This window comes from Lathamus discolor, chromosome 6 (assembly GCF_037157495.1).
Source record: "Lathamus discolor isolate bLatDis1 chromosome 6, bLatDis1.hap1, whole genome shotgun sequence".
Classification (NCBI taxonomy): domain Eukaryota; kingdom Metazoa; phylum Chordata; class Aves; order Psittaciformes; family Psittacidae; genus Lathamus; species Lathamus discolor.
The window spans coordinates 75,941,771-75,968,424 of NC_088889.1; the positions used below are offsets into that span (position 1 = coordinate 75,941,771).

At 39.1% G+C, this 26,654-nt stretch overlaps 2 protein-coding genes and 2 long non-coding RNA genes across 13 annotated transcripts in view; 2 read left to right on the forward strand and 2 right to left on the reverse strand.

Moving 5' to 3' along the window:
- Positions 1-22,704, forward strand: BFAR (bifunctional apoptosis regulator). 8 transcript variants are annotated; one of them, XM_065683808.1, is made up of 9 exons: positions 2,355-2,662; positions 4,188-4,465; positions 5,314-5,515; positions 5,809-5,978; positions 6,631-6,775; positions 7,024-7,194; positions 7,734-7,936; positions 20,655-20,754; positions 22,298-22,697. In XM_065683808.1, the coding sequence occupies exons 2-8, from the start codon at positions 4,200-4,202 to the stop codon at positions 20,707-20,709; spliced, it is 1,212 nt and encodes a 403-aa protein (XP_065539880.1). In that variant the 5' UTR covers positions 2,355-2,662; positions 4,188-4,199; the 3' UTR covers positions 20,710-20,754; positions 22,298-22,697. The 8 variants fall into 8 exon arrangements, with proteins under 8 accessions (XP_065539877.1, XP_065539874.1, XP_065539876.1 ...); XM_065683805.1 differs by lacking the exons at positions 2,355-2,662; positions 20,655-20,754; positions 22,298-22,697 and adding exons at positions 1-53; positions 8,817-9,985; XM_065683802.1 differs by lacking the exons at positions 2,355-2,662; positions 20,655-20,754; positions 22,298-22,697 and adding exons at positions 2-88; positions 8,817-9,985.
- On the reverse strand, positions 10,571-22,740 carry PLA2G10 (phospholipase A2 group X). The gene is made up of 4 exons (XM_065683812.1): positions 22,447-22,740; positions 15,829-15,994; positions 12,936-13,042; positions 10,571-11,195 (listed from the first exon to the last, which is right to left on the reverse strand). Exons 1-4 carry the CDS (start codon positions 22,487-22,489, stop codon positions 11,050-11,052), a joined length of 462 nt encoding a protein of 153 aa, XP_065539884.1. The 5' UTR covers positions 22,490-22,740; the 3' UTR covers positions 10,571-11,049.
- The window catches only part of LOC136016518 (uncharacterized), a 5,695-nt gene continuing 1,780 nt past the window's right edge, over positions 22,740-26,654 (forward strand). Inside the window, exons 1-2 of the long non-coding RNA XR_010613619.1 lie at positions 22,740-23,613; positions 23,702-23,800. This is a non-coding gene — a long non-coding RNA (uncharacterized LOC136016518). The remainder of the gene's footprint in view (positions 23,614-23,701; positions 23,801-26,654) is intronic.
- Positions 24,880-26,654, reverse strand: part of LOC136016517 (uncharacterized) — a 19,368-nt gene continuing 17,593 nt past the window's right edge. For 2 of the 3 annotated variants that reach the window (XR_010613618.1, XR_010613616.1), the window contains exons 4-5: positions 26,365-26,535; positions 24,880-25,946 (exon numbers count right to left, since the gene is read on the reverse strand). This is a non-coding gene — a long non-coding RNA (uncharacterized LOC136016517). The remainder of the gene's footprint in view (positions 25,947-26,364; positions 26,536-26,654) is intronic. The other variant, XR_010613617.1, reaches the window with a different exon arrangement.

Consider the following 26,654-nt stretch of genomic DNA (forward strand, 5'->3'; position numbering starts at 1 on the left):
GCGGTCCTTGGCGTTTTGTAGGAGGGGTTCAGGGTTTGCTTCGCTGTGTCTGGGTACGGAGGCTGTAGGGTCGTTTTCGCACCGATGGGTGAGTGGCAGTAGACCTGGGGCCAATGCAGCAGCCAACTCTGAGGCCTGAAAAGTGGCCTGCCCTCGCCGCTAAGCGGAGAAGCTGTAAGGGGGCTGCTGGCGGAAAAGGATTTCTGACAGAGCTGCTCTTTTGGGGGGTGTTTTGAAATGCTATACGTCGGAAAACACATTCTTGGTTTTTCAGACCAGAAAGGCAGAACTAGCACCAGCAAGAAAGAGGGGATAAGTGTGTGAGAACATACCAGGAGTATAATGTAGAACTTGCGGTGGTTGTGCCTTAATAGTGGATCGTCCCAGAGAACTTGTAGGCTTATTACGGAAGAAGCGTTTATGTTCCTGTTAAAATGATAAACCCATCACTTCGACACGACATTGCAGAATAACTAAAAGGCTTGGTGCCCAGCAAGATGTCTGCGCACGTGTGCTTTGGAAGGGAACAACGGCCCAAGAGATGAGGTGTTGCGTAGGAGCAGAAAGAGCAGTTGTGGGCAAGGACAGCATGCAGAGTTCAGTGTATGTGGCTGTGGGTTGAGAGTTCAAACAGCAGGTGAAGAATTTCCTCCAGAATTCCGGAAGAATAAAAACAAATGGAAAATCCTACAGTAATTTGGAAGTAATTTCTATATAGAATAGAATATACAGAATTAAGCATGACTGAGGAGAGAAAGCTGCTCAAGATTCTTCAAGAGTTAGTTTTTTGTCCCTTTAAAGTATAAGCAATTTAATTCTACAGGCTTTTCCAGGAAATCATCTATATGATTAAATGGTGCTAAGTAAGAGGTTAGTTAAAGTAGTAGTAGAGATGTTTGCAGTAAATCAGCTGAAGCCTAAAATCCCTATTACTGTGTATTTTCCCTAATTAGTTTTCTGCTTGCAATTCTTTATGTCAATAAGTGTTTCAGAAGGCATACATCTTCACTTTCATTTAGTTTCAGAAATTTTTTTTTTTGCCTTATCAAAGTACTTGCTTGGTTCCCTTCCATGTATATATTAAAGCAGCTGCACTTAAGGTTTGCAAACTGTAACTTAACTACACTTATGATATACAAACTAGTTTGTAAATCAGAGTTCTTAAAATCTCTCAATTTTTAAAGTTGCAGCAGAAAAGGTTGGCTGCTTTCCATGTTACTGGCTGCTCTTGGGAGAGGGCAATACACACAGCTAGTTACAAGGCTACATTGCTTTTAAGTTTTAAAAACTAGAACAAAAAGTCTGCATCTCCACAACATCATGTAGCCTGCAGCGCAGCCTGTATCAAACACTTCTGTATGTTCTGCTACTTCACTGAGCACTGAATGTGAAGCTAAGTGAAAACACACCAATAAAAGTACCAACCCCCTAGATTCTAGAATAAGACCTAAATATTTTGGACCACATTTTCATCTAGGTCTAGGGTAACCTCCTCTGATCTAGAAGAGGTTTAATACTTTCATGCTAGAGTAGTTTAAGGATTAGCTGATTGGGATTTCAAATATTTAAAACTACAAAAAAGTCTTGAAATGGCATGTACACTTGAGCATAAATGCCTATTTATTCCGTGTTGATAGGAAGTTGGTGAACTTTTCAGCTATGTGTTCTTCTGTCTCGTAAGAAATCTGATTAGGGTAGTTCTAAAGCAAAGAGCACCACAACTGCGTATGGGTTAGCACAGTAATAATTGTATTCTGGAGAAATCTGGATAATATGGGAGAGGAAACAATGAGAGACTATTGGTTTATTTATTGAAATAGGCTGGAATAATTAAACGGTTTGTTATTTGGGTTTGATAATTGAAATGGAACTGGACTGTCAGCTTGTATCCCATGAACAAAAACTTTCAGAAAATGTTGCACAGTGGGAAAAAAATACATCTCTACTTAATCACTCCATTTTCTTTGGGCTCTTGTCAAAAAGAAATGCAGTAAGGGAACAGACAGATAATAAGTAATTGTGGATGTGTGTATATATAGATATACGTCCATGTGGTAAAAATAGACTGTGCGAACCAACCTGGTGCAGTGCGTGGTAGCACTGCAACCAAGCTAGCGTCTGAAAGTCTCATTGACTTCTGAGATGAGACTTTAACTTGTAAAACAAAAGCTGAACAAAGTTGCTGTGAAGGAAGGTCATCTGGGTGCGTAGGCATACATTCAGCAGACGTATGCTCTCGCGCATGTGGAAGTGAGCGTATTAAGAAAAAATTGTGTACAGTAGTGTTCCAGTCTGGTGATTTTAAAAGCTTTGAAACACGGCGCTTGCAGGTAAAACCGTAGCGGGCTGTGCTTACACTGTATGAGTCGGTAAGCTTGGTGCCGCCGCCCAGCACAAGGGCAAACCGCGGCGTTAAATTCCACCCCACCAGCACCCCCTCCCTCCGCAGCCACCAAAGGGCCTGTGCAGTTTCTCTCCGCAGCCCGGGGCGGGGAGGGCGCAGGAAGGCAAATCCGTCCGGCGGGACGATGCCCGCTGCGGCTTCCCGCGGGGTGCTGGGACGAGCCGCGGGAGCTGCGCCACCGTCGCCAGCGGAGGGGCGGTGGGGGCCGGACGCAGCAGCACGGCCCTTCCCTTGTGTGCGGGCCCTGGTAGCCAGCGGGTGAGTCGGGCGCTGGGGCACGGCACGCTCCGGCGCGGCGCCTTCGCTGCGGGTGGTGGGGCTGAGGCCGGACTGGGCCCGCGGAGCCTCCACTCCCGCTTTCGGCCTCGGGGGTGCCCGAGCCGTGGCGCTTGGGGGATAGGGGTGGGCTGGTGACGCCTCCGCCGTGGACCCGGTTTGTTCTGGGGGGCAGGAAGAGACTGGTGCCGGTCCGAAACATCGGAGCTTTGGAGGGAGAGGGCCGAGGCTGGAAAGGGGAGGCAGGATAGGGGCCGGTGAGCCTTCTACTTCTGACTTGATTTGGTGCAGAGACTGGTGAGATAACTTTTTCACCCACAGAAATTCCTTTACTTCTTTATTCCAGGAAAACCAGAATGATGTTTTGGGTGCCAAACCTTGGGGGTTTTGGTTTTGTTTTTAATCTTATTTTAACTGATGTTTCAGGTTTGTCTTGGAAAGCCAGCAATCTTTGCTTTACTGGGAAAAGACTGACTTAGCAGTCTGGGGATCATGGTTGCACTATCAGTTTGTATTTCTGTACTGCTTGTTTTTTTTTTTTTTTTTTTTTTATGTTTATTCGTTACCAGTTTGCATATTTACCTCTCTGTGCTTGATCTGGGTGGAAAGATGGTAACTTAGTACTAAGCAGAAGCCACGTGGTGGAGTGTATAAATATTTTGGTTTGGTAGTGCCAGAGGAGAAAATTGTAGTTTTTGATAGCTTCTAACGTACCGTGACCGATGAGTACATGATCTGGATCAGAGTTTTTCTTAAGAAACTAGGTTCAGCAGTCTCAGAGAATATAAGAGGAACGTCAGGCAGGTTTAATAGTTTGGTAAGCTTAGAACAATCTTAAACTCTTCTAACTTGTACATTTTCTGTAATACTAGCAAAGAGTAATTACCGGTAAAGTGATACAAAGTTCAGTCCTTCACTGAGATGGAAGCAGATCAATCCCTTATAATGCTGTAATGTATGACTTTGTGGATCGCTTTTTTTATATATTTTTCTTAACATTGCTCAGTGATGTCCAGCATTGACCTTTGTGAGTAATGTTTTATTCTATGTGCTTGGAAAGAATAGTGATGAAGTAAATTATGTATACTGGTGTTTTTTTATTCTCTGATGGTATTTTTTAATGATACTTCTTTTGATTAGTGTCTTTTACTAAAACTTTGCTTAAAAATAACTGTTGAAAGTCATCTGAATCATAGTTTTTTTGTTTCACTTTCATGCGTTCTGTAACACAGGAAATATAGGGAGATTGAGCCCTGCTGTTTACATGTAGAATCTGATTTTGATTGTAGCTTGCAATGAATATGTTGTTGCAAAGGTTGAAGGTCATGTTTTATTTTTGGGAGAGCTAAGTTAGTTATTTAAAACCATCAGAGCAACAAAAGAATGACAATGATAAATTATACTGCTTTGCAATTCTAATCTTTCTTAAGGAGGTTTATCTTGTTGCTTTGCGGAAGTAATTCCTTACCTGTTTTGAAGATCTAAGAGAGCTTTGTGTTTGCATAAGGCATAAAAGAAGATGGAAGAAGATGAGACTTTGCAAGGTGAAACAGAGAGGGCAGAGGCTGAAACACGTGCTGCTCCTGAGGGCAGTCGGCGGATATCCGTGAGTGAGTTCCTTTGCCACTGCTGTTATGACATTATGGTCAATCCCACCACCCTGAACTGTGGGCACAGTTTCTGTAGACATTGCCTAGCTTTGTGGTGGGTGTCGTCCAAGAAGAATGAATGTCCTGAATGCAGAGAGAAATGGGAAGGATTCCCCAAAGTCAACATCCTGTTTAGGTGAGTGTGCTGTGCCATTTCTGGATTTCTGAAACCCCCAGAACTCATTGTCTGGTTTCTTGAGTTTGCTGCACGTTTTCGTAGTTTAGTGGTAATCCAGACTGTCACAGAGATGTAAATCCTGAAGTTTCTCATGTTCTGCACCTGTACTGATTTGTTCAAGCACACTTTTCTGCATGGAACTGAGGGGTGGGATGGTTGGCTGTGTCTGGGGCTTTGGGTTTGTTTTTTTTTTATTTTATCCTGATTTTTGGGAGGTGATGGAGAGAAGGGATCCTTATTTGGTATTGAGACATTTGCATCTTTTATATATAGCTGGTTGTTTCCTAATAATTCTAAGTTAGAGTGATCTTTGATAATTGTGTATTTACTTCTGTAATAGGAATTATCTATGGGAAGAAATGTGATCTGATTGCAGAACAAAGCCAGAAATACCGATTTGCTGTCATGAATTACCCACAAGTTCTTGTGTTAATAATACTTTCTCTTAGGTTAGTAATATTTTAGTAAATAGATTGTAGGATTGATGGTAGGATTTTATGTTGTCTTTTACTTAGCATTTTTGAATAAGCAGAGCTTGCCAGTGGCACACGCAGTCCTAGTTTATATAAGAAAGAAGGATTTTTTTTAATGCTATATTTTAATTTCCTCTATCTTTAGAAGCTAAGAAGAATGTTGTTTGGAAATAATTGATTTAAGTCTGCTAAGTATTAATAATTAATGTTTTCTTGCTTTCAGAGATGACAGTCTTAAGTAGAGGCTGGAAAACAAAACCCACCAAATATGTCCCTTTTCTGAATATTAAGCCTCAGTGGTTATAGTACAGTGACAAATATTTTTCCCATTAGGGATGTTATTGAAAAGCTATTTTCTGATGCCGTTGAACAAAGAAAAGAAGATATTCTACAAAACAGTGATGTAGCACGCAGCTTAGCAACCTTCCAAAAATATGGGAATGACCAGATGCCTACAGTTCGGAACACAGGAAGAATTAATCCTCAAGGAGGAGGGTTTTTCTCAGGCGTTCTGACAGCTTTAACTTGTGTAGCAGTAAGTTTCATCTGGTTGGTTTTCCATATTTACTTCATTAAGCATGCAATCTGGTATACTTAAATTACATTCACATACAAAACATCATCAGCACAGAACAGACCTCAGCTGAACGGAGTAAATAAGGTAGCATTCAGGGTTGTCTGAGTAACCTGAATATTCTAGGGTCCATCAAATGGAAGATTCTATATGTCAAGCCACTTAATGCTTGTTTATTTGTATCATTAGTATATTTGCTTTGTAGGTAAAGGATATCTCTCTTTTTATTTATTTATTTTTTAATCTACCTATAGGTAGTTCTACTTGGATATCACTGGAGCAGCAGAGAATTTGAAGAAGATCATCTTGTCCACAAGCCTGTTGCTAAATGGACTGCTAAGGAAGTGATAATTTGGCTAGAGCAGCTGGGCCCATGGGCTTCACATTATAAAGAAAGATTTCTGCTGGAGAAAGTGAATGGAAGGTAAGAGGCCTGATTGTGAAGAACACCTATCATTTATTTGATTGGACTACTGGAGAGCTTTTGTTAGGGATGGTACACTATGAAATGACCATACTTTCCTCTATAGATTGAGGGACTATTCTGTCGATGTATCAGGAGTAAAATTCCAGGCAAGTTTTAACACTTGTAGTTAAAAACTTTAGTAGCAGGTAATAAGCAAGGTAACTGAAAATTTTGTACAAACTACTTTAAATGCTGACAATGCAGATTGTACTGAAAGTAGAATTCTGATATATTATCCACCTCTCCACCTTTTCTTTCTTGTGAAAATATACAAATTTTATATGCATTGTTGCATTCCACTGAAGAGTTCTGGGTTTGATTTCAGCAGACCTGACTCAATATCTGAAGTACTGAAGAATTGTGTTCAGAGCCAGCCAACAAGCTGATAATTTTGCATGTTGAAAGCAGGCAAGAAAAAACATGAGGGATATCTAAAACACAGGCTCTTGAGATGCAGTTGATTTACGACACTTGATATGGAGTGTAATGGAATGTAAAGGTGATGTGTTCTATCAGTCACTTATTGTTTCAGTATATAATGGCTAATTTGTGGTTGTATCTTTTTGGTGAAGAGTCACTGCTTACCTTCTGAATTATTCTGCTTTTGTAGACTCCTCCTAACACTGACAGAGGAGGATTTCACAAAAGAGCCTTACAGTATAGAGAACAGTAACCACAGGAAAGCTATTGTGGCGGAACTGGAACGTGTGAAAGCTTTAGGTGTTAAACCACCACAGAACCTTTGGGAATATAAGGTAAATTTTATCTAAAGCCTGTCATGTATGTTAAGTATTTTTAAAATATCTTTAAATGAAAATTCTGTTAAAGCCAGGAGGAATGTTAAGATAGTAGAATCATCTTCGTGAAAACAGCTCAGTTTGCTGAACTGTTGTATTTGAAAAACGATCCTTTGAAAAATGATTGTCAGAAAAATCTTAAGAGCTGGCACATCCCTTTCATTTTATCTTTTCATTGTTTGAAACAATAATTTGATATCTTTCAGGCAGTAAATCCAGGAAAGTCACTTTTTCTTCTGTATGCACTGAAGAGTTCTCCAAGACTCAGTATGTTATACCTGTATTTGTTTGATTACACAGAAGCTTTCCTACCTTTTATCCACACAATTTGCCCCACACAAGAAGACATATATGAAGATACTGTCACAAAACTAATAGTAAGTGTTCAAAACATTAAATATATCACTTGCTTTAGTTATAAGCATTTTAAGATAGCAGCATAAAAACACACGATATAATTATGCACCATTTCATCTCTGTACAATACAATTTTAAAGAAAAAATAATGTAAATGATTCCTTGACTTTATTGCATGTGATCACCAGTGTTGTGACCATTACCTTTTAGTAAGACTTATGTAAGGCTCTTAAGACTTTATATCTATGAAACTGATTTTTTTATTGGTTTTTTTTTTTTTTTTTTTGACATTCATGTAACTGTAGAAAGGCTGTTCACTCAAAATATCTGTATTTTAGCAAATGGCATTGTAAAGTCTGGCTGTCTGTGGTGTTTCATTCTTATCTAATGAAAATTACAGGGTTATAGTATTATCTACCAGAAGGTATTTCATACATTGAAATTACTGCTTTCAGTGTATGAAAAAACAGTTTTTTCAACAAAACTGTAGTGGAAATAAGTCAGTATTATATCTGTTTAATATGAAATTGATTAATAGTCTTTTTATCTTCATTTACAGGACCTTCAAGATCCTTCCTGGAAACAGTGGAGAGAATTCATTGTAAAGTATTTATTTTTGCCATACCAGTTGATAGCTGAATTTGCTTGGGACTGGCTGGATGTGCACTACTGGACATCAAGATTTATAATTGTAAATGCTATGTTGCTCTCTGTTCTGGAATTATTCTCCTTTTGGAGGCTCTGGTCAAGAAGAGAATTGAAGTAAGTCTTACTGAGCTTGTTTACAAGGGTAGAAAGTACGTGGCCTTATAAATAGAAAGTAAGAGTCTTGTAATTTGACAGTTACCCACTGAAATGACAGTGTCTAACCACAACTCTGAGGTTAATAAGAACATGTGAGTCTGAATCCGCACATACACTAGTACTCACTCTTGACTATACTTCTTTGAATACTCGAAAGGGCTTCTTATTAACTGGTTTTAGTGATCAGATGTAGCAAATACAGTAATGGTAATAAGCATGTTCTTAACCATTGGGTAAATATTAACTCTTACCTTGAGAGTTGCCTTTTATGGTCACTGGTATTATATGTCAGCTGAGAACTAAGTATATATGAATTTTGTCGTTAAACGCGTGCGTTATAGTTATTAAAGGATGAGTCCTCAGGATCATGATTAAATTCATTACACTGATATTATTTCTGATAGGTGATCAGAATTTCTGTTTTCAGTTACTGCTTTAGCTTTAATTCAAGCTATTAATGTTACTTCAGAGTTGCTGTTACAGTTTTTTAGAGCTGGCAAAGGAGAAACTCTTGTTGTATACTGGGTTTTCACCTCCTGCGCCAGCAGCTAGGGGGCAGAGCATGTTCGAAAGAGAGTGGGATGCATGGAAATAATCTGGGATCAACCACTTTAACTTGCTGTGCTTTGTGGTCTGAATATTGATTTTAATACTTCCTTATACAAAATCTAGTATTACTGTATTTTAAGAAAGCTTTTTCTGGAATGCAAAATGGTGTTTTATGGGTACCCGAGCAAGGGCTAAATAACTTGCAGCTGCAGCGCATTCCAGCTTTTCTTTGAATGGGTAAAAGCAAAATAAAAAGTTCCTCTAAGCCTCTCTCTTTCCTTTTTCACAGGACTATTCCTCACAGAATGTGGAGACATTTCTGGAAAGCCTTAACCCAGGGTCTTTTTGTTGCCATTTTTTGGCCTTTCATTCCTCAGTTTGTCTGCAATTGTTTGTTTTACTGGGCGTTGTATTTTAACCCAATTACAAACATTGATCAGGTGGTTAAAGAAGTAAGGCATCATGAGACATAAGTGCAATGAATGGTATTGGAACTTTTGAGCTGTTTAGCTCGTAAAAATGGACTTGAAATGAACTTTGCTTTTCTTCTTTATATATGTGGCAGTGAAAGTGGTGGATTATGTTAATTTAAACGTACCAAAAAAAAGCCCTAACGTAAGTTACTCTTAAACCGGCTGATTCCAAATCAGAGGATGGGCTTTATTATCCAATAGTAATCTTCTATGGGGGGGGGAAATAATTACATTCCTGATTTAGCCATATAAAACTCAAACAGTCATGTCACTCTATTTTACATCAGATCAAACTTACCTATTTCATCTTGAGCATTCCAGTTATTTTCAAGCTTGCCTTAAAATGAGAGTTTTCTGAAGAGTTACTGTGTGTTCTTCAACTTTAGTATGCCAAAGGAATGCTCTTCCTGGATAGGCTTGATACTGAAAGTACTTCAGTGTTTTCAGCTTTCTGTGTAAAGATGTGACTGTCAAATATGTAGTCTCACAGGAGGGAATTCTAAAATTCCTGCTGTTGAAGGCAAAGACTGCTTGAGTTTTCTTGTCCTCTGGAAAATGTGGTGATCCAGATCAGTTAGACTTCATCAGTAGTTTCTTTAATGCTCTCCTCTTGAAGTCTGTTGTTAATTCTTAAATTCAGGGTTATCTCTTAAAAAAGGATTAGTTTGGGAAAGTGACCTGACACATCTTACTGCAGTATAATGTGTGTATCTAGATCTGTGAGCAAATACTGACTGGAAAGTTTATTTTGTGTAATCAGAATTGCCATTTGTTAGTGTATGGTTTTTGACAGAAGCAAAAGTTAGATTTTTTTTTTTTTTTTTTAAGAGCTTTGTCCTCTTGCATTCACCATTGGTTTGATTTTTTTTTTGATTGGTTGGTTTTGTTGTGTTTGGGGTTTTTTTCCTCATTTGTATCACTAATATGAATTTTAAATTTGCATATGAATATTTTTAAAGATTAAAGATCTCTTCTGAAATCTTCATCCTTCCCAAAGATGTGTTTTGGTTTTATTCATATTGAAGTACTTGTCATTACCTATGACTTCTGCAAATTTGTGTAGCCCTGCATGTTTACGTTGAGGTGTATAAAAGTAGACATAAACCACTCCTGGTTCTTGAACAGTTAAAATGAGCAGTTATGAAAAAGTGTATTATTCATCAGTTCATCTTACTGATTTCTCTTCGTAAGAGAAAAACTACAAAGTGACCCTAGCTGAAACCTCTGTACATCCTTATGAGGTATACACACTTCTGAACTTCACAAAGTCATGCTGTTCAAACATGGAGAAGGCAGTTGATCCCAGTCACTGCTGCTTTTTGCATTCATCTGTCTTGGTGATGGTTTGTATTTGCACTTTTAAATCTGGCTCTGAAGTTTTTAATGAAATTGTGGAACTTCTCCCTGTGCCCACAGGAAACTCGAGGTGCACATAGAGTAAGAAGCTGGAACCATATGAAATGAACTTCTTAGAAAATTGTATTTAAAAAGTAAATACTAGAAAAAAAGAATTAGGATTTTTAATTCATGTAGGACTAAGGTAAATGAGACACAAGTTCAGTTAGGCTTTATAATAAGTATTTAATGTAGATGAGAGAGGTCTTCATGCTGGCACTGTCACTGCATGCCTTTCTTAATGGTCAGTTCAAAGTTAACAAACATTTAGGTAAATGTTAGTACAATAGTTTGATTTTTATCTTACAGCCAGTGGAGTTTACAGTGAATGATGTAACGAGTCTGAAAAATCTATGAATCTGAATATAAACAGAATTAATTTTAAATCAGTTACTCAAAAAACTCAGATTTCTTATGTAGTCAGTAAGAACTTACACAGAACTGATGACCTTCCTTTTAGTCTGTGCAGTGTAGAACGTAAATTAGAGGATACTTGTTTACTTCCACCATTCTAGAGTGGAGAGGCTGAGGTGGCAGAGGGAGGATCAAAAAGGGGGAAAATCATTTGTTGTCACTGTTGTGACTCAAAAAAAAAAAAGTAATTTAGATCTAAATACATACAGAGTTTATTTCATGAAGACTGATGTTGTGTATCTAGTGCGTACACAAAGGCTGAATCTCACCACACATAAAGTCTGGCCATAAAAGGTGTTTTGTATGATAGGGAGCTTTAGAAAAACATTTGGCAGCTTCACGGTCACATTCGCATGCCATTTTTTGACATTTGTCTTCTAGTGATTCTGAAAGAAAACACAGTAGGTTTATTGTTAGTCTCAAGTAATTACCAAATGGAATACCAAGAATTGCTACCTCATGTTCCATATTTGCCATATAAATGGTTCTTATATTTCAGGTCCAATAGAACTGCAGCAAGCTTTAGTAAGTCTTACAATTCTTTCGTGTTCTTTAGGTAGAGCTCCATGCTAGAACATCTCAGCAGTGGAGAATATACAAGCATGGTTTAGTTTAGTGATGGTTGATAATCACTGAAACGATCTTGGCAGGTGAAAATACAATAATAATTGGATAAAGACTTAAATACCCTTCTCATGTTCTTCAATGAAGGAACTCTGATAGCTGATTCCTTTTTAGAAAGTAGGTATGTGACCCTCCCCAATCACCCTGTTGCTCCAGTGAAACTAGAGTTTTGGAAGATATTTTCCATTTCACAGATACTTTACTGAACAATGTCACATTTGAATTATATATGTGAAATAAGGGATGCAAAGATATTCCCTGCTTAAAATCACCCAACTTTTTCTATTAAGGCATTCAGTAATAAGTTAGGTAAAGTGTGGTTAAGAATGATAAAATCCATGTCTGGCCATATTTGTTTTATAGTTTTAGTGTTGTAACTTAACAGATTTCTTGGCATGAACATTTCTTCTTGGCATGAACATTTTCTTCTACAGCAATATATTTTGGTTTTATTGTGCCAACTCAGAAATGTGTGCATTTTCTTTCTGCAACTGTCTGTAAACTGAAGAATCCTTGATTATATTTTGTCTGAGTATTTAACATTTTAAAAGCTTAGCTGAATCTCTCCTTGAGATTTGTCTAGGAACAAAACAAGTTGTCAGTTTTGTGAATGAACTCAAAGTCTACTATGGAAGTTCTTAATGTATATATGTTGAAGCTGCAACTGGCTACCCTAAGAGGTACTCAATAGCCTAAGAAGCATAAACAACATGACTGAATAAAAAAAACCCAACAAACAGTAACTGAGAATAATTATTCCTTCTGTTGTTACTGCTTGAAACTTGATCATTTTCATGGTATGCCCTATTGTCTTTGCCAGTATTTTAAAGTATTGTCAGCTTCTAGACTGGAACAGGAGCAGAACCTTTACAGACAGATACAGGTGGACTGTAACTTGACAGTTAATTAGGTAGTTTGAGAGAGAAGACACAGAGTACTTCAGTAGAGGAGGAAACTGGCCAGCAGAGATTCTGCTTGAGGTAAACACCTGGGCAAAGTAAAAGTAAAGATTGAAAATGAAAATAGACTTAAAAATGGTGTGAAATATCTGCTAAGTATAAAAAAGGATCCTTTTAAACAGTTGTAATTTCCTGGTTTGTAGCTGTGTGCTTTTGTTTTTGACCTGCAGAGAGTAACCTAACATGGGTTCCTCAACATCTGTAAAAGAGAGGGTTTCTGGTAGTGTGTCATGCAAGGGTAATAGAAGCTTGTAGATAAGAATTTTGTTTGCTTATGTATGTCAGTAGGTGGGGATTAGAAGAGGAAGCTGCGTTAAGTTGGTTGGCATAGCTGTGCTTTCTGGAGGCATAGAGTAAAAAAAACTTGTGAAAGGAAGGTAAAATAAGAATTTTACAGTTAATTAAAAAAAAAAAAAAGGTTTCTATTAAATCAATGAGACAAATGGGAGGAGTAAAAAAAAGACAAAACTACTCTGCTTCTCCCCGCCCTCCCCCCAAAAAAACCAAATCACACAAACCCCCCAGCTAGAACTGTTCACTCACCACACACAGCAGTGTTGTCTTCACATTCCCAGTGGTAACTTTCTATCTTGGGGTGACAACCTGCTTGTTCTGCCTTGCCATAGCAGCAGTCATGGTTAAAGCAGCACCTGAGAGTGATAGAAGTGGGTTTGCCTTAATTCAGACTGTGGTGATTTATGGCCATGTAATCTGGATGTTTATCATCAGCATGTTTCTACAGGCTGTGAAATTATAGAAGAGTTAACATATGTGAATGTACAAACAATTACTTGCCCAGGAAACAGAACAGGGTAATTGTTTAATAGATCACCTGGAAAAATTACTGCTCTTTCATGTAATCTGTGATAATGTCTGATATACATTGATCTAGTTGAACTTCCATATAGATGAAAGTACAAGGAATCTTTGAAGCATTCTCCATTTAAACACGATAACCTTTTATCTGAGTGTAACTCTGTCCTAGCCCTTTCCAAGAAAAGATGAAAAACCAGAATAGTCTGCCAGATAATGAATGATGTATTTTTCTGGCAGTTATCAATGCTATTGTAACAGTTAGTTACAGAAAGGGACAAGATTTGTTGGGCTGTAGCATACTATCATAAATGTCATATAGGAAAGTCCTTGGCGGCAGAAAAGCTGAAAGCAGATGAAATGTTCAGTAAGGAATAAGCATGGGTGCTGTTTAATGCCATGTTAGAACTAAAACTGTTCGCTTAGTATCATGAAAGAATTTGGAAAAAAATGCCCAAAATGACGGTTTCAAAACCAGTTCTTGTTACAGTTGGGACAATGAATTAATTCATAGACTTTCTGTAGCAGAAAAGCATTAACAGTGTATTTTAAAGCTTAGAAAAAAGCTGTTCTTCATTGCAATCCCAGTATACCAAGTAGGGAAGGTAACAAAGACCTGAAGTTAGATAGCTTGTAAGGTCTTGCTGCAAAGTAACTATACTCTTTCTTCTTTGACTTGGTGGAAGAACACTGAGGTGTATCCACAAACACTTTGTGTTCATTCAGTTTCCTCCTGGTAGTCTACTACAGTAGGCACATGATGTTTAGGTGATGTTTAGATTGCCTGAGGAATTTGTGTCTGCAATAGAAAAGTTAATGCTGTGAGCTCTCATTTGAACTACTGTTCTGTCCTATGCTTATTAAATAATTACTGGGTAATTCCACATGAATTGCCGTTTAAAGATCCTGTGGTACATAACAATGAAAAAGCATCTGGTGTCCTCAACATAAAAAGGACATGGAACTGCTGGAACAAGTCCAGAGGAGGGCCACGAGGATGATCAGGGGACTGGAGCACCTCCCGTATGAAGATAGGTTGAGGAAGTTGGGGCTGTTCAGCCTGGAGAAGAGAAGGCTGAGTGGGGACCTAATAGCAGCCTTCCAGTGTCTGAAGGGGGCCTATAGGGATGCTGGGGAGGGTCTCTTCATCAGGGACTGTAGTGACAAGACAAGGGGTAATGGGTTAAAACTTAAACAGGGGAAGTTTAGATTGGATCTAAGGAGGAAATTCTTTCCTGTTAGGGTGGTGAGGCACTGGAATCGGTTGCCCAGGGGGGTTGTGAGTGCTCCATCCCTGGCAGTGTTCAAGGCCAGGTTGGATGAAGCCTTGGGTGGGATGGTTTAGTGTGAGGTTTCCCTGCCTATGGCAGGGGGGTTGGAACTAGATGATCTTGCAGTCCTTTCCAACCCTAACTATTCTATGTGCTTGTGACGTAGCATAGTTCCATTTCATCCATAGAAATAAAAAAATAAATCTAGTGAGTCTTTATAGCAGTACTGGGGTAAATAACCCAGGAGATACAACTGCTTTTGCTAGTGTGCAGTCTATCTTAATGTGTTTACAACAATTTTAAAATTACTTTAGTCCTCTTTTAAGCATTTAAGGTAAAAATAGATGCTCAAGGATTTTATACTTTAGCTTATGAAAGCAATATATGATTGTCCCCATTTCAAAGGAGTTTTTGTAAGTGGCAGGCAAAAATCTAAAATGCAATAGCTATGATTGGAATAATTCCATTAGTGATGTTTTTACTTCAGGTTAAGTATTTCTGTATTTCTTAACTTGGTTTTGGGTATTCTAAATGTAAACAGCCCACAATGTATATCAAAACTTTAAGAAGTCAGACTTGGCAAGAAAGTTTGTGTCTACGTTCAATTCTTGATTCTGGTCAAATGCAGTAAGAGTAAGAACATTGACTTCTGGCTTGTTCTTAACATTCTGTAGCTGTTAAAACCCAGACCACAAATAGCTAACCATGTTTTGTGAAGAAGCAGCTTATTGCTGCTGTGGGATTTACTACGATGTGGAAAAATGGCCTACAGTGAAAGATCAGCAAACTGCAGATTCTCCATCATTATCTTTAGTGATACAGATGAACAGAAGTAATAATAGTCCCTTCTTTTCATGTGTGTTCCCAGTCTTTAAAGTAGCAACTACATTCTCCTAAGTTGTCTTTAAAATAACAGATTGCACATCCAGAAATCTGAAATATGTAGGGTAAGATTCTAGAAGTTTTAGGTCTAATCCCAACTAGAATCCTTATTAAAAAAAAAAAATAAAATCTGATTTGAACTTTCCTTATATTCTACCCTAAAGCTTGAGCTTTAAAGCTTCTAAAATCAGACTTCTTCAGCTTTGGCCAAGCAGCAAAAGCAAAGAACCTCAGTTATACCGTGAATCCAGTATTAATGCAATGAGAGTTTTGAGTTAAAGGGAAGTAGGACTCACACAGATCTACACTAACATAATTTTACTGCCTCAGAGTTTCTTAGTGGTCTGAGATGTGTTTAAACTCAGTTCCCTTGCTGGCGTTAAGTACGCCTAATTCATACTGGAGTCCTTTTACTCTGCCATCTGCATGCATTCAGCACTTAATTACTCAAGTAAATAATTAACTCTTACCAGTCTACTCTGTCCTTGGGCCATCCTCTTCCTCCCAGACCACAGTAGCATCCATAGCGTAAGTAGGCAAAAGGAGATCGACCTGTAGTACATCTAATGGCTCCAGCTAATTCAAGTATTCCTCTTCGATTTCTAAAACGGGCTTCCCCAAGAGTGCCTTTATAAACTGTGGAAGAAAAGCTCTTTTATTTTTTTATTGAATCAAACCTGCAGGTACAAAATTAAACTTTGATAATGAATGTCCATACTCAATACCATGTTATTGTTGATGCTTGGCATCACACTGCTTGACCCAGTCCCTTTTTACCCCCACCTATAGTGAGCAGAACATGGCACAGCATTCTGAATAGCTGCAGTGGTTTCTTCCCATCAAGGCAGCATACAATGGCAGACTTAAGTAATTTCCAGTCTTAAATCTGGCAAGGGCTAGCATGTGTTCTGTGGTCTAGGTCCACTAATCTGCTACAATTAGATGCCCAAAGTATTGTGGTATTTTCTCGTTATCACAACATGCAACTTTGCCCATTTTCTAAAATGTAATGCTTTACATTTGAACAAATATGTCCTCTTTGATGGGGTTCTGGTTTTCATCATTTATAGACAAAGCCAAATAACTGACAGGGGTGGTGGGGCAGGTGCAGAGCAGGGAAATGGGTGGGTGCTTGGAGGTATTTCCAGGGTTGCCTTTTTTATATTTTTTGCATTAGAAGAAGGGTTACCTTTTTTATTTTTATTATTTCATTTTCTTTGCATTTAGTTGTTGTTTAAGGGATTCCCATTATTCTTTCTCCAGAACAAGACTGTATTTAGGAAATTTAACTATTAAAGTAGGTCCAGAGCAGCAGATAAATACTGAGACACCAGATGACTTTTTTTAGGACATCATGTCATCCTTCAGGTTGAGATAATGCATCAAAGACCCTTCATGGTAACAGGCAGCATTTCCTTGTAGTTCAGGCACCAAGGTATTTGCATAATTTTTTAAGAAGTTGGATGAGTACTCAACAAATGAGTGGGTTAATCAAGGCTGCTGATTAGAGTTCTCTTACTAATTGAACTAATGATTTGATATGAGTGGAGCAGTTTATAAACCTTAACTCTTGGTACTGGATACAGATTGGGAAGGACATTAACGTTTAATAACTGGTAATGTCTGTGTAAGAGAGAGCAGAAAAAACATTTAGACTTTGTCATTGAAGGCTTTGACATTTCTTTTCCTACAGAATAACTATATGATTATATGGTTTGTATATAATCTGTATAATCATGTAATCTATTATTGTAGACTAATAGACTAATCTATTATAATAGATTCTATAATTAACTATATAATCAGTTAATGGAAAATCTGACAGAAAAACACTGTTTCCAGCACAGTTATTAACTTGAAATACGTGGGATGCTGGTGATCTCCAGTACTTGTAATTTTATGAAACAAAGGGATTTAAACACCTCATGAAATCACCTCCTTAAGAAATAAAATTAGTTTTTCTGTGAGAATGGTAAAAAAGGCTTCAGAAAGAATGTAGGTAATCCTTACTTATGAAAATAGCTATGCTTCCTAAGACAGTATCTATTACTTTTCTGACTGGAGATTACTCCCAGATCCTGTTCCCTCCTGCTTTGTGGGCAGGTGATGTAGGGAGAAGAGAAGATGTTGAAACAAAAGTGGTTTAACTTGCATTTTTGGCCATTGATTAAAAGCAGTCACATCTCTAGGAGTTAAAAAAGCTTCTTTGGCTATGTAGTCACTTGCAGTTTCACTTACAAACTGTTTTGCTGGCACTAAAACCTCCTTGCTGAGATAGTGAATAGTATTTATTATGTCATGGTTCCCATTCCAGGTTTTCTGATGATTCTCTTGATGCTTTCCCAAGGGGAATGGAAGGAGTACAGAGAGGACTCTTTAGAACCTGTAGTTCTAGGTGTCAGAATAACAGTCATGTTGTGGAACTGACACATGATTGAGCATTTCCCATTCCATAGTAGTTCTCAGTACGTGTTTCAGCTCTGGGTAGCAGAACCATCCATTTGAGTTTAACCAGACTCTTATCTTTACAGTAGCATTAAATGTGTTATCTTCACTGTCAGTACAGGTTCACTAAAGTCCCAGCTGAAAACCACTGCAGTAAGGCTGCAGCATTATGACTAACAACTGCTTATACGCTTAAATGTTTAGGAATATTTGGCTAGACTCTCGTAGCTAGTCAGTAGTGGCTGAAGGAACCATATTAATGGTTGACAGGCAAAGCTGGGCTTGCTCTGCAAGACATTTGTGATACTGAAGAAATCCCTGAAGAAAGTGAAGAATTTTTACATTGTGCCTCAGTTCTGGCAACTGGGGAAGGATAGTGAAGGGGAGCTACGTGACTGGAAGAGGGAAACAAGAATTTCCAAGTCATACTCCTGGTTTCATCAGAGAATTGTTTGCTAACATTGGACAGCTGCCACTCCCTTGACTTAAATCTGTGTAGAGTAGAAGTGGTGAACTGTCTGCTCCCTGAGGAGCTCAAGTAGAAATCTTTAAAAATTGTCATGTAACTTACAGAAAATGACATGAACCTTTTATCCTTGCCATTTGTGTTACAGCATCTGGATGTGCACAATAAAGCAAGACTGTATTGTGCTGTAGATACTCTGAATATGACTGAAGGAAAAGTCTCTGTCTTGTAACCTGGGGTTATTAGAAGCAATGAAAGACCATTCTGTAATATGTAGAACTGTCAATAAGAGTATCAGTATGATGATGATAGTATACTGGCAACATTGTAACATTTCCAAAGTAGTTTAGCAGAACTTCTGTGGAATATACCCAGAAAGTGAAGTGACATTCTGCATATTTCCAGGTGTTTCATGATCAAGGTATGTTTTTGAAATCTCCTATGTGGCTTTGTTCGGTTTTATGAAGACTTCGCATTTCATAGAATTACAGAATGGTTTGGGTTGGAAAGGACCTTAAGATCATCCAGTTCCAACCTCCTTGCCATAGGCAGGGACACCTTGTACTAGCCCATGTTGCCCAAGGCTCTGTCCAACCTGTTCTTGAACACTGCCAGGGATGAAGCATTTACCACTTCTTTGGGCAACTTGTTCCAATACCTCACCACCCTCACAGTAAAGAACTGCTTTCTTATACCTAACCTGAACTTCCCCTAAGTTTGAACCCATTACCCCTTGTCCCATCACTACAGTCCTGATGACGAGTCCCTCTCCAGCATCCTTGTAAGCCGCCTGCAGATACTGGAAGGCTGCTATGAGGTCCCCACGCAGCCTTCTCTTCTCCAGGCTGAACAGCCCCAACTTTCTCAGCCTGTCTTCATACAGGAGGTGCTCCAGCCCCCTTAGAATCTTTGTGGCCCTCCTCTGGACAAGGGTATTCCTCTAGGTTTGATATACATTCCTGAAAGTGCAATGTCCTCCCTCTGTCTGGTCTGTTTTTTTGTTTTGTCAGATTGCAGATTATGTGCAGCTCTTCAAACACAGTGTTGTGGGTGGAGAAAAAGGGAGGGAACCAGATTGTGTTTATTTAAATTTCATTGCTTTGTAATGTATATAAAAATAAATTAAACCCACATTGTTTTGATATCTAGAGGTCACAGAAAGTAAGTACATCTAAGTGTACAAAAATAATTTAGAGTTAAACAATTTGAATCTGGTCTTGTTATGGCTTTTAATATTCTTGTAATATTTAATTCCAGTGTTTATTGCAGAATAGGAATTGGAACTTTGTTAAAAGTTTCAGCTGTTCTAATTCTTGAAGGAAAATGTTCAAGACTGGTATGTCAGAGAATAAAAAACCCCAAGAGATCAATCCATCAGCAAACTCAGGTTTAATTGAATGTGAGGTAGCTGCTTTAAAAGTAAAGGTTGAAGGGAAACCAAACCTGTATGGATCCTAAGGCTGCTTTAGGCACCATAGACTAGCAGAAAAACCAACCCAACAAACAAATCTATGCAGGTGTCTTTGTGATTGTAATGGCTGAGCTGGAGAGATCAAAAGCCTTGAGGTGGCTTCCTGAAGACTGAAATTAAGGAAACGCTAAAGACAGATGGAGAGAAAGGAACAATAGGAGATCACATTATGTTTGTGTCATGCTTGATTTCAAAACTGTTATTCCTGTTGGAGCCCTGCCATGTTTGGAGGGCTTGACCTGCATCATGCCATCTTGGTTTGTTGCCTGTATAAGCGCTAGAGAGTTCAAAGACCTTATTATGTCTTTGCAGGTTGTTTTCCACTCTGCCTTCCTCCTCTTCTTTTTTCCTAGTTTTCTGAATAGCTTACAATAGTATTTAAAAATCCAGTCCCTTATATTTCCAGATGCATGGAAGGGAAAAAAATTTTAGAAACACATTTTTTGTGAAAGGTTCCTTTTCCCATAAGATTTTACTCCTTGCAATGGGCACAGTGCAAACATAATAATTATTTTGGCAGATATATAATTATAGTTTTTACTAAGATGCACAGCTTTGCATATTTATGATACATAACTACATTAGTCATTAGTATCTAATACAGTTTATGTTTTGTGGGTTTTAAAAGAAATTTTAATACATTCTTTCAAAGACTGGGGCTACAGAAATGTTTTCTGATGTTAAATATGTGTAGGATTTACTATAGTGATATTTTCTTTGTACAGTCATAGTGCTCCAGTAGTTCAGAACTTGAAGCCTGGGACTAATCAAACTTTCTGATGCATCTCCAAGATCTTGCCAGAAGTGGAACCCATTGAACTGAGTTATTGAAATGTTTTTTGGTTTTGCTTATGTTTTTTACTCTTGTTTCATAAGCCATCATGACACCTTGTTCACCTTGTCTTGTTGCCCAGACTGCTGCTGTGCTATCTCCATAGCCTGAGGTCACATGTAAATTTTCCAAAATGATAAATTTCCCTGGTTTGATACAGTGGACCAAGCACTGAGAAACAGGTAAATTGCATTTCCCATCCTCCTCACTGCCTATGGAGCGGGTAACTCGGATGCCTGACTCAGAGCTATCAGACCAAAGCTAGGCTCTCTAATGATTACTCCAGGCTGGCAGAAGCAGTGAAACAGTATCTCCTTGCTTTCCTTCACGTTCTTTCTGAGGTTTGTGCCGTGCAATGGATGAGGTCTGGAGGATGATCAATATGCAGAGAGAATAACAGGGGCATGCTGAGGTCAGGCAGTAGAACTGGGGCAGTGAGCTTGGTAGGGTCTTAAGTTGGCCCCATTATGCAAGCACCTTACCTTATGGCCTTTAATCATGCGATTGCCTTAACCCCCTTCCTCACCCCAACCCTGCTTCATTCTGGCACAGAATCTGTTGTAAGAATGAACCAAGGCTCTTGTCCTTGGGATCCTATTAATGAGATTTGGTTTGGTGAATTTCCAAGTTGTGCAGGTATGTATAAAAATGTGCAGGCAGACAAAAGAGAATCTCTGAATTAAGGCAGCTGAATGCTGTTCTGGAAAACTGGATTTATCCTTACAGCTGTCACAAAGACTCAGCATGAGGTTTAATCACTTTAAAACAATGCCTGTAGATGTTTACTAATCGTATGCTCAGGCCTGCTGCATATCCTGGGGTTAGAGTACCAACCTACTGCAACACTCAGTGAGAGCCAGGCTTTGAGGAGTTAAAGTTCTACATTAATTGTAAGTAGTTGTAGGTAAAATCGGGTTCTAACATGTCACTATGGGAACTTAAAATTAGTGGATGCTTTTTTGTGTCAGCCCACCTACCTATGTGAAAAAGAGGGATGATAACATAGTTTCACAGAGGTGTGAAAGAATTAAGTACATTCAGATACACTGATGAATACCTCAGAAAACCTATGAGGAAATGGGCTGTAAATTATTACAACTGGCCTTTAATACTGCTTAATACATAGGACATAAAAGACCAAAAAATTAATTAAATACTTGCAAAGTGAGTAGTTGCTGTGCTCAGGTATGAGGCAGGGGTCCTCTAATTACATCCTCACATCATAACTTATTCATGAAGACTGACTCACTCTTTCAGAATAACCCAGTTACGGTTCTGCTGGTGCTCACAGTTTGAGCAGTTCTTCGCTTTTGAGCTGCCTCATAACTGAAGTGCTTGGAGGTAGCTCTCTAATCCCACAAGAAGAGTGTGGGTAGATGTATTTGCTTTGTAGAAAGGTGATTATTACACGTGCAACCTGCAGTATGGTTCGAAATAACGCACTTTTTAACACCATTGCATATTACTGAAGAACTTTATGAAAGTAATGCGAGACCCTCCAGCAAAGCTCCTGCCTTGCACATGCAGGTTGGGACAGGACGGGCTGTCAGCACTGCTCCAGCCTGCAGCTCTCTGCCAGCACTTCATCTCCCGTTCGGGTGAGTTACACCCAGGCTGTGCCCAAGCGACAGTCTTTCAAACAACTGCTTTCCAACTCGTGGAGGTGTTCATCTGCCAAGGTCATGTCTCCTAACGCTCTTTCCTCTCCTCCTTCTTCCCCCCTAGACGCAGCCGAGCCCCATCCCTCCGGGTACGGAGCGCCGGGAGGAAGGCGAGCGCATCCCGCAGCAGCCTCCCGGGAGGCGCTGCTGGACGGGGCACGGGGCCGGTGCCCTAGGCAGAACCCCTCACAGGCCCGCAGCGGCTCTACTCACCGACTGCCGGCAGCAACAGCAGCAGCAGGAGGCGCAGGGGCATTGCGGATCGGCGGGGTCCCACGGGTAGCGCGGCGGGTGCGGCTCCGGCGGCGGGGCGAGGCGGTGTGAGCCTGGCTGCTCCGTGTCGCCTATAAGAGGCTGCTTTCTGTCCCGAGCCAGGTCCCCCGAGCCCCGCTGTCCATCTAGGCAGAAGGGAGGAGCTGCCGCTGCAAGAGCGGGGGCGCTGGGTCCGGACACTCGGCCACGGAGCGGGGGAAGGGACCCCTAAGGGAGATGGCGGGGCGGGGGGGGGAGAGGGGAAGGCTCACCTCCGTACCCCAGGGCTCGCCTGCTCTCATAGCCATTCTTTCTCTTTGAGTTACAGCACTACCTAGGTCATTTAATCTCGACCCGAAGAGTTAAGACGGCAGTGAGCCGTGTTGTAAATTATTTTAGTGGTTAATTATATCTGGTGTTGAATACAAGCGCTGTGCCTGTACTCTCAATCTGCCAAACTTCACCTCCCGATTGTGACTTGGAGATCTAAAGAACAACCAACTCCTGAACTGGTTATGGATATGTGTAGCTGGATCAAAACAACTTTTTAACTTTCTCTCAAACAAAACAGACTCTTACAGAGTATTTTTTGGTACCTTGTATAATCTTTGGATATTTTTTCCCCATTACCTTTCCAGCTCTTGTAATAGTTTGTAAAGCCTACAACTAGATGCCAGATTGCAATCACACTTTCATTGCCTCTCAACCCCCAGAAAATACTGCTTGCTTTTGTGTGATTTTATTTTTCCTTGCTCATAAGTTCTAAGTATTTCATCAGACCTTTTATTACTGCACTGAAACCAGTGCATTTTCTGGCAGTTGTTCAAGCAATCGGGACCCCTGAAATTCTGGGTATTGATTTTGTGTGTGTGTATGTTTAAGTTTTTGGTTTGGGTTTTGTTTGGTTTTGGGTGTTTTTTGGTTTGGTTGGTTGGTTGGTTGGTTTGGTTTGGGTTTTTTTTGTGTTTTGGGGGTTTTGTGGCATCATTATATTCCAGGATATGACCCCCATAGATCCCATTGAAGCCTACACTACTAGGATAAAGAAGGAGGAAAACAAAGGGGATTTTACAGAACTTACCAAGAACTTGTTCTTCATCATGTCATCTTACTGTTGGAGAGCAGCTGGTAGGCTTTTTGGTACTGAATGATATTTTCATCAAAGAAATGTTTTTTCATGTGCATACTGAAGGATAATTTTACTTTTGCATTGAAGTGCTCCAGTTTCTGCCTTACATCACTCCTCTTTAATCAGAAGCAGAAAATCCTATGTGGTCTGATTCCAAAAGGCTAAAAGCATGCACAGATAGATCAGGTTTGTTTTTGTTATGCTCTTATTAATCCACGCTCTATGAAATGTTTGTGTTGGCACTGAAGTTAGGGTAGCGTGGGATAAATATGGAAGCACATTGGTTTAAGGTAGGATATCGTTATGCCTGTGTACACCTGATACACCTTTGTGTAACTACATGATGAACACCAGAGATGGTTCATTAGCCCACTGAAAACTGTCCACATTCTGTTGGGTCCATGAACATAGTTGACCATTTCCCAGTGGGGATGGACTAGAATACCAGTGAAATGGAATCTGTGGCAAGCATAACCATTGTCAATGACCCTGAGAAGTCTTGGTAATGTACAAGGCATAACAGAAAATAAGTCAAAATAGAAAAAAAGAAAAAAAAAATTGGGATAGTTTTTTTTTCTTTTAAATACTTTTTTTTTTTTTTTTTTTTTTTTTTAAGATTATGCTGCTCCTGCCATTAACTGGGTCAAGGCAATTTCCCTGTTACTCATGGAGTCACATTGCTAATTGCTGTTAGTCCATTTTCATACTGTCACTTATACTGCATTTGTTTACTGACTCTTCCGGTCCATAAGTCACACCTATTAGAACGTTTTAATAGTGTTCAACAGCTGTTTAGTGCAGCTTCCAGTTGAACAGTATCCCATCCAGCATACCATTGGATATGACAATGAAAACAGTATCGAGAGGAGAAATGTGAATGTTCTTCAGGAGACCAACTGATGCAATGTCTTTAGTGTACTTGGTGTTGGATTAGTGCAGTTGATACGTTTTTCACTGAAGGAAGGAAAGTAATCTTAAAACCAATGAAAAATCAAGTGCGATTGACATGTTCAGATTACAGCTGCTTCTACCAGAAAGTAGCCAAATATGTGAAAGTGACAAAATATACATGAAGTAAGAAATGCAAGTCAGGAGTTCTGCTTCCTACAAGTTGTAGTAAGAGTTCAAGGAGAACATCTAGTGAAATTGGGATGGGAGGGGGAGAAATCTGATAGAAGGAAATACTTATATTGAGGGGGATTTAGGTTGTCCAGTTAAGTGCCATGGCATATGGCTAAGAAAAGATACTAGTCGCAGACTGGAAATTGATATGGATTACAATGATAATGATTTACTTTTTAAATGAGATTTTCAATTCCCATAAAATTTTCAAATAAATCTTACGTGGCAGTGCAGACCTGTAGCATTTGCTTCTTGTAGTGTTCCTTTTCATTTATCTGAAGCATTTGGTGACTGGTGTAAGTCATTTATGACAAACTGCATTCTCCTTCTCACTGACACATTCTTTTTGGCAACTGGAGCTGTGCATAGGTGAGGAGAAGCATTTGCTTTTCAAATATACTTTTTCAAACAAGGTTTCATGTGCTCAATGGTTGCTTTAATTAAGTTGGTTTTAAATCTGAAGAATAGATTAATATAATTGAGACACACAGTTGTACTGAGGAACATTTCTCACAGCATAACAATATTATGGGCAAAATTGTTAAGTCAATTGTAAAAGCCTCATTTCTCAGTGTCCATGATCCTGTATATGCAGGAAGATGACAGAGTATATTAATCCAAAATGTTAAAATGTTGATGGAAAGTGCTAGAATGCTCTAAAGTATGGTTAATGTAAGTCAAGTTACCACTTTCCTGTGAGCAAGTGAAATTAGTGATTTTGAGAACAATGTAATAGTATATTTACTACTGACTAAACAGCTGCAAAGCTGTATTTTTGTAGTAACAGAAGAAGTCAGTTCCATTAACACTTTCTGTTTAGTAAGAGCAGTTATTTTTACAGAGAAATGAGAAAGCATTTACCACCTACCTGCTGAAATTTATACATATTCTGCATTTAGCTGTTAGGAAAATCAGTAGTAATGATTATGAGTATAGAAGTAATAGGGTCTCTTGGTATCTTAGCAAAGTCTTACAAAATTAGGATCCTGCTGCATTAAGCTTGTGACAGTTAAGCTATATAATATATTTACTGCCCCACTGAATGAATGAACTAATAAAGAACAGTGAAAATAATTTTCCCATTGTTAGAGATGGCAGGGTGATCTATTCAGGCTGTTATATGATGGCTATAGTAGAGCTGAGGAGCTGCATCTTGGTGTTCTGCAACCCAGCACAAGTCCCAGATTGGATTCTTCTGTGGCACTGACTCCTGGAGGAAAATAAGGAAAGAAAACACATACCTGATACACTGTGAAGGTATCAGAATAACCAGAACTGAAAAGCTGCTTTCCAGCAGTAAGTCAACTGCCTGAATTTACTTGATTGCTGTACTTGGCAAATGTTGGACAGAGCCTTGGGCAACATGGTCTAGGTTGAGGTGCCCCTGCCCATGGCAGGGAGCTTGGAACTATATGATTTTAAGGTCCTTTCCAACCCAAACCACTCTATGATACTATGTCCTGAAGTTACACCACATTTTCTTAAACATTGGACTGGGACACAGGGTTGGCCTGGAATATGTCCCTTACAAGTTTAAGTTCCTTCAGGTACTAGATGTCCAAGTAGTGCACAATCAACTTCTTTTATCATCGTTTTCTTCGTAGAAGAAACAAAATAGCCTTACTTACTGAAGTATTTGTTCGGAAACATGCAGTGCCTTTGTTCCCATTGTTAGAGGCTTGGCTGACTTTCTTCTTTTTCATGTCCTTTCATCTTTTCTTAGTTCCTTTTCACAACCAATGCTTCCTGTTTACCGATGTTTTCTTCAGCTTGTGGTGTTGGGAATGTTGTTCCAAAAACTATGACAGTTAAACAACATAGTCTGGAGAGACAAGCTCCATGTGGAAGATCAGAAAACATTCTGATGAGCTGTTTTAGAGTATTTCCAATGTACTTGGTATTATCTCAAATCTATTTC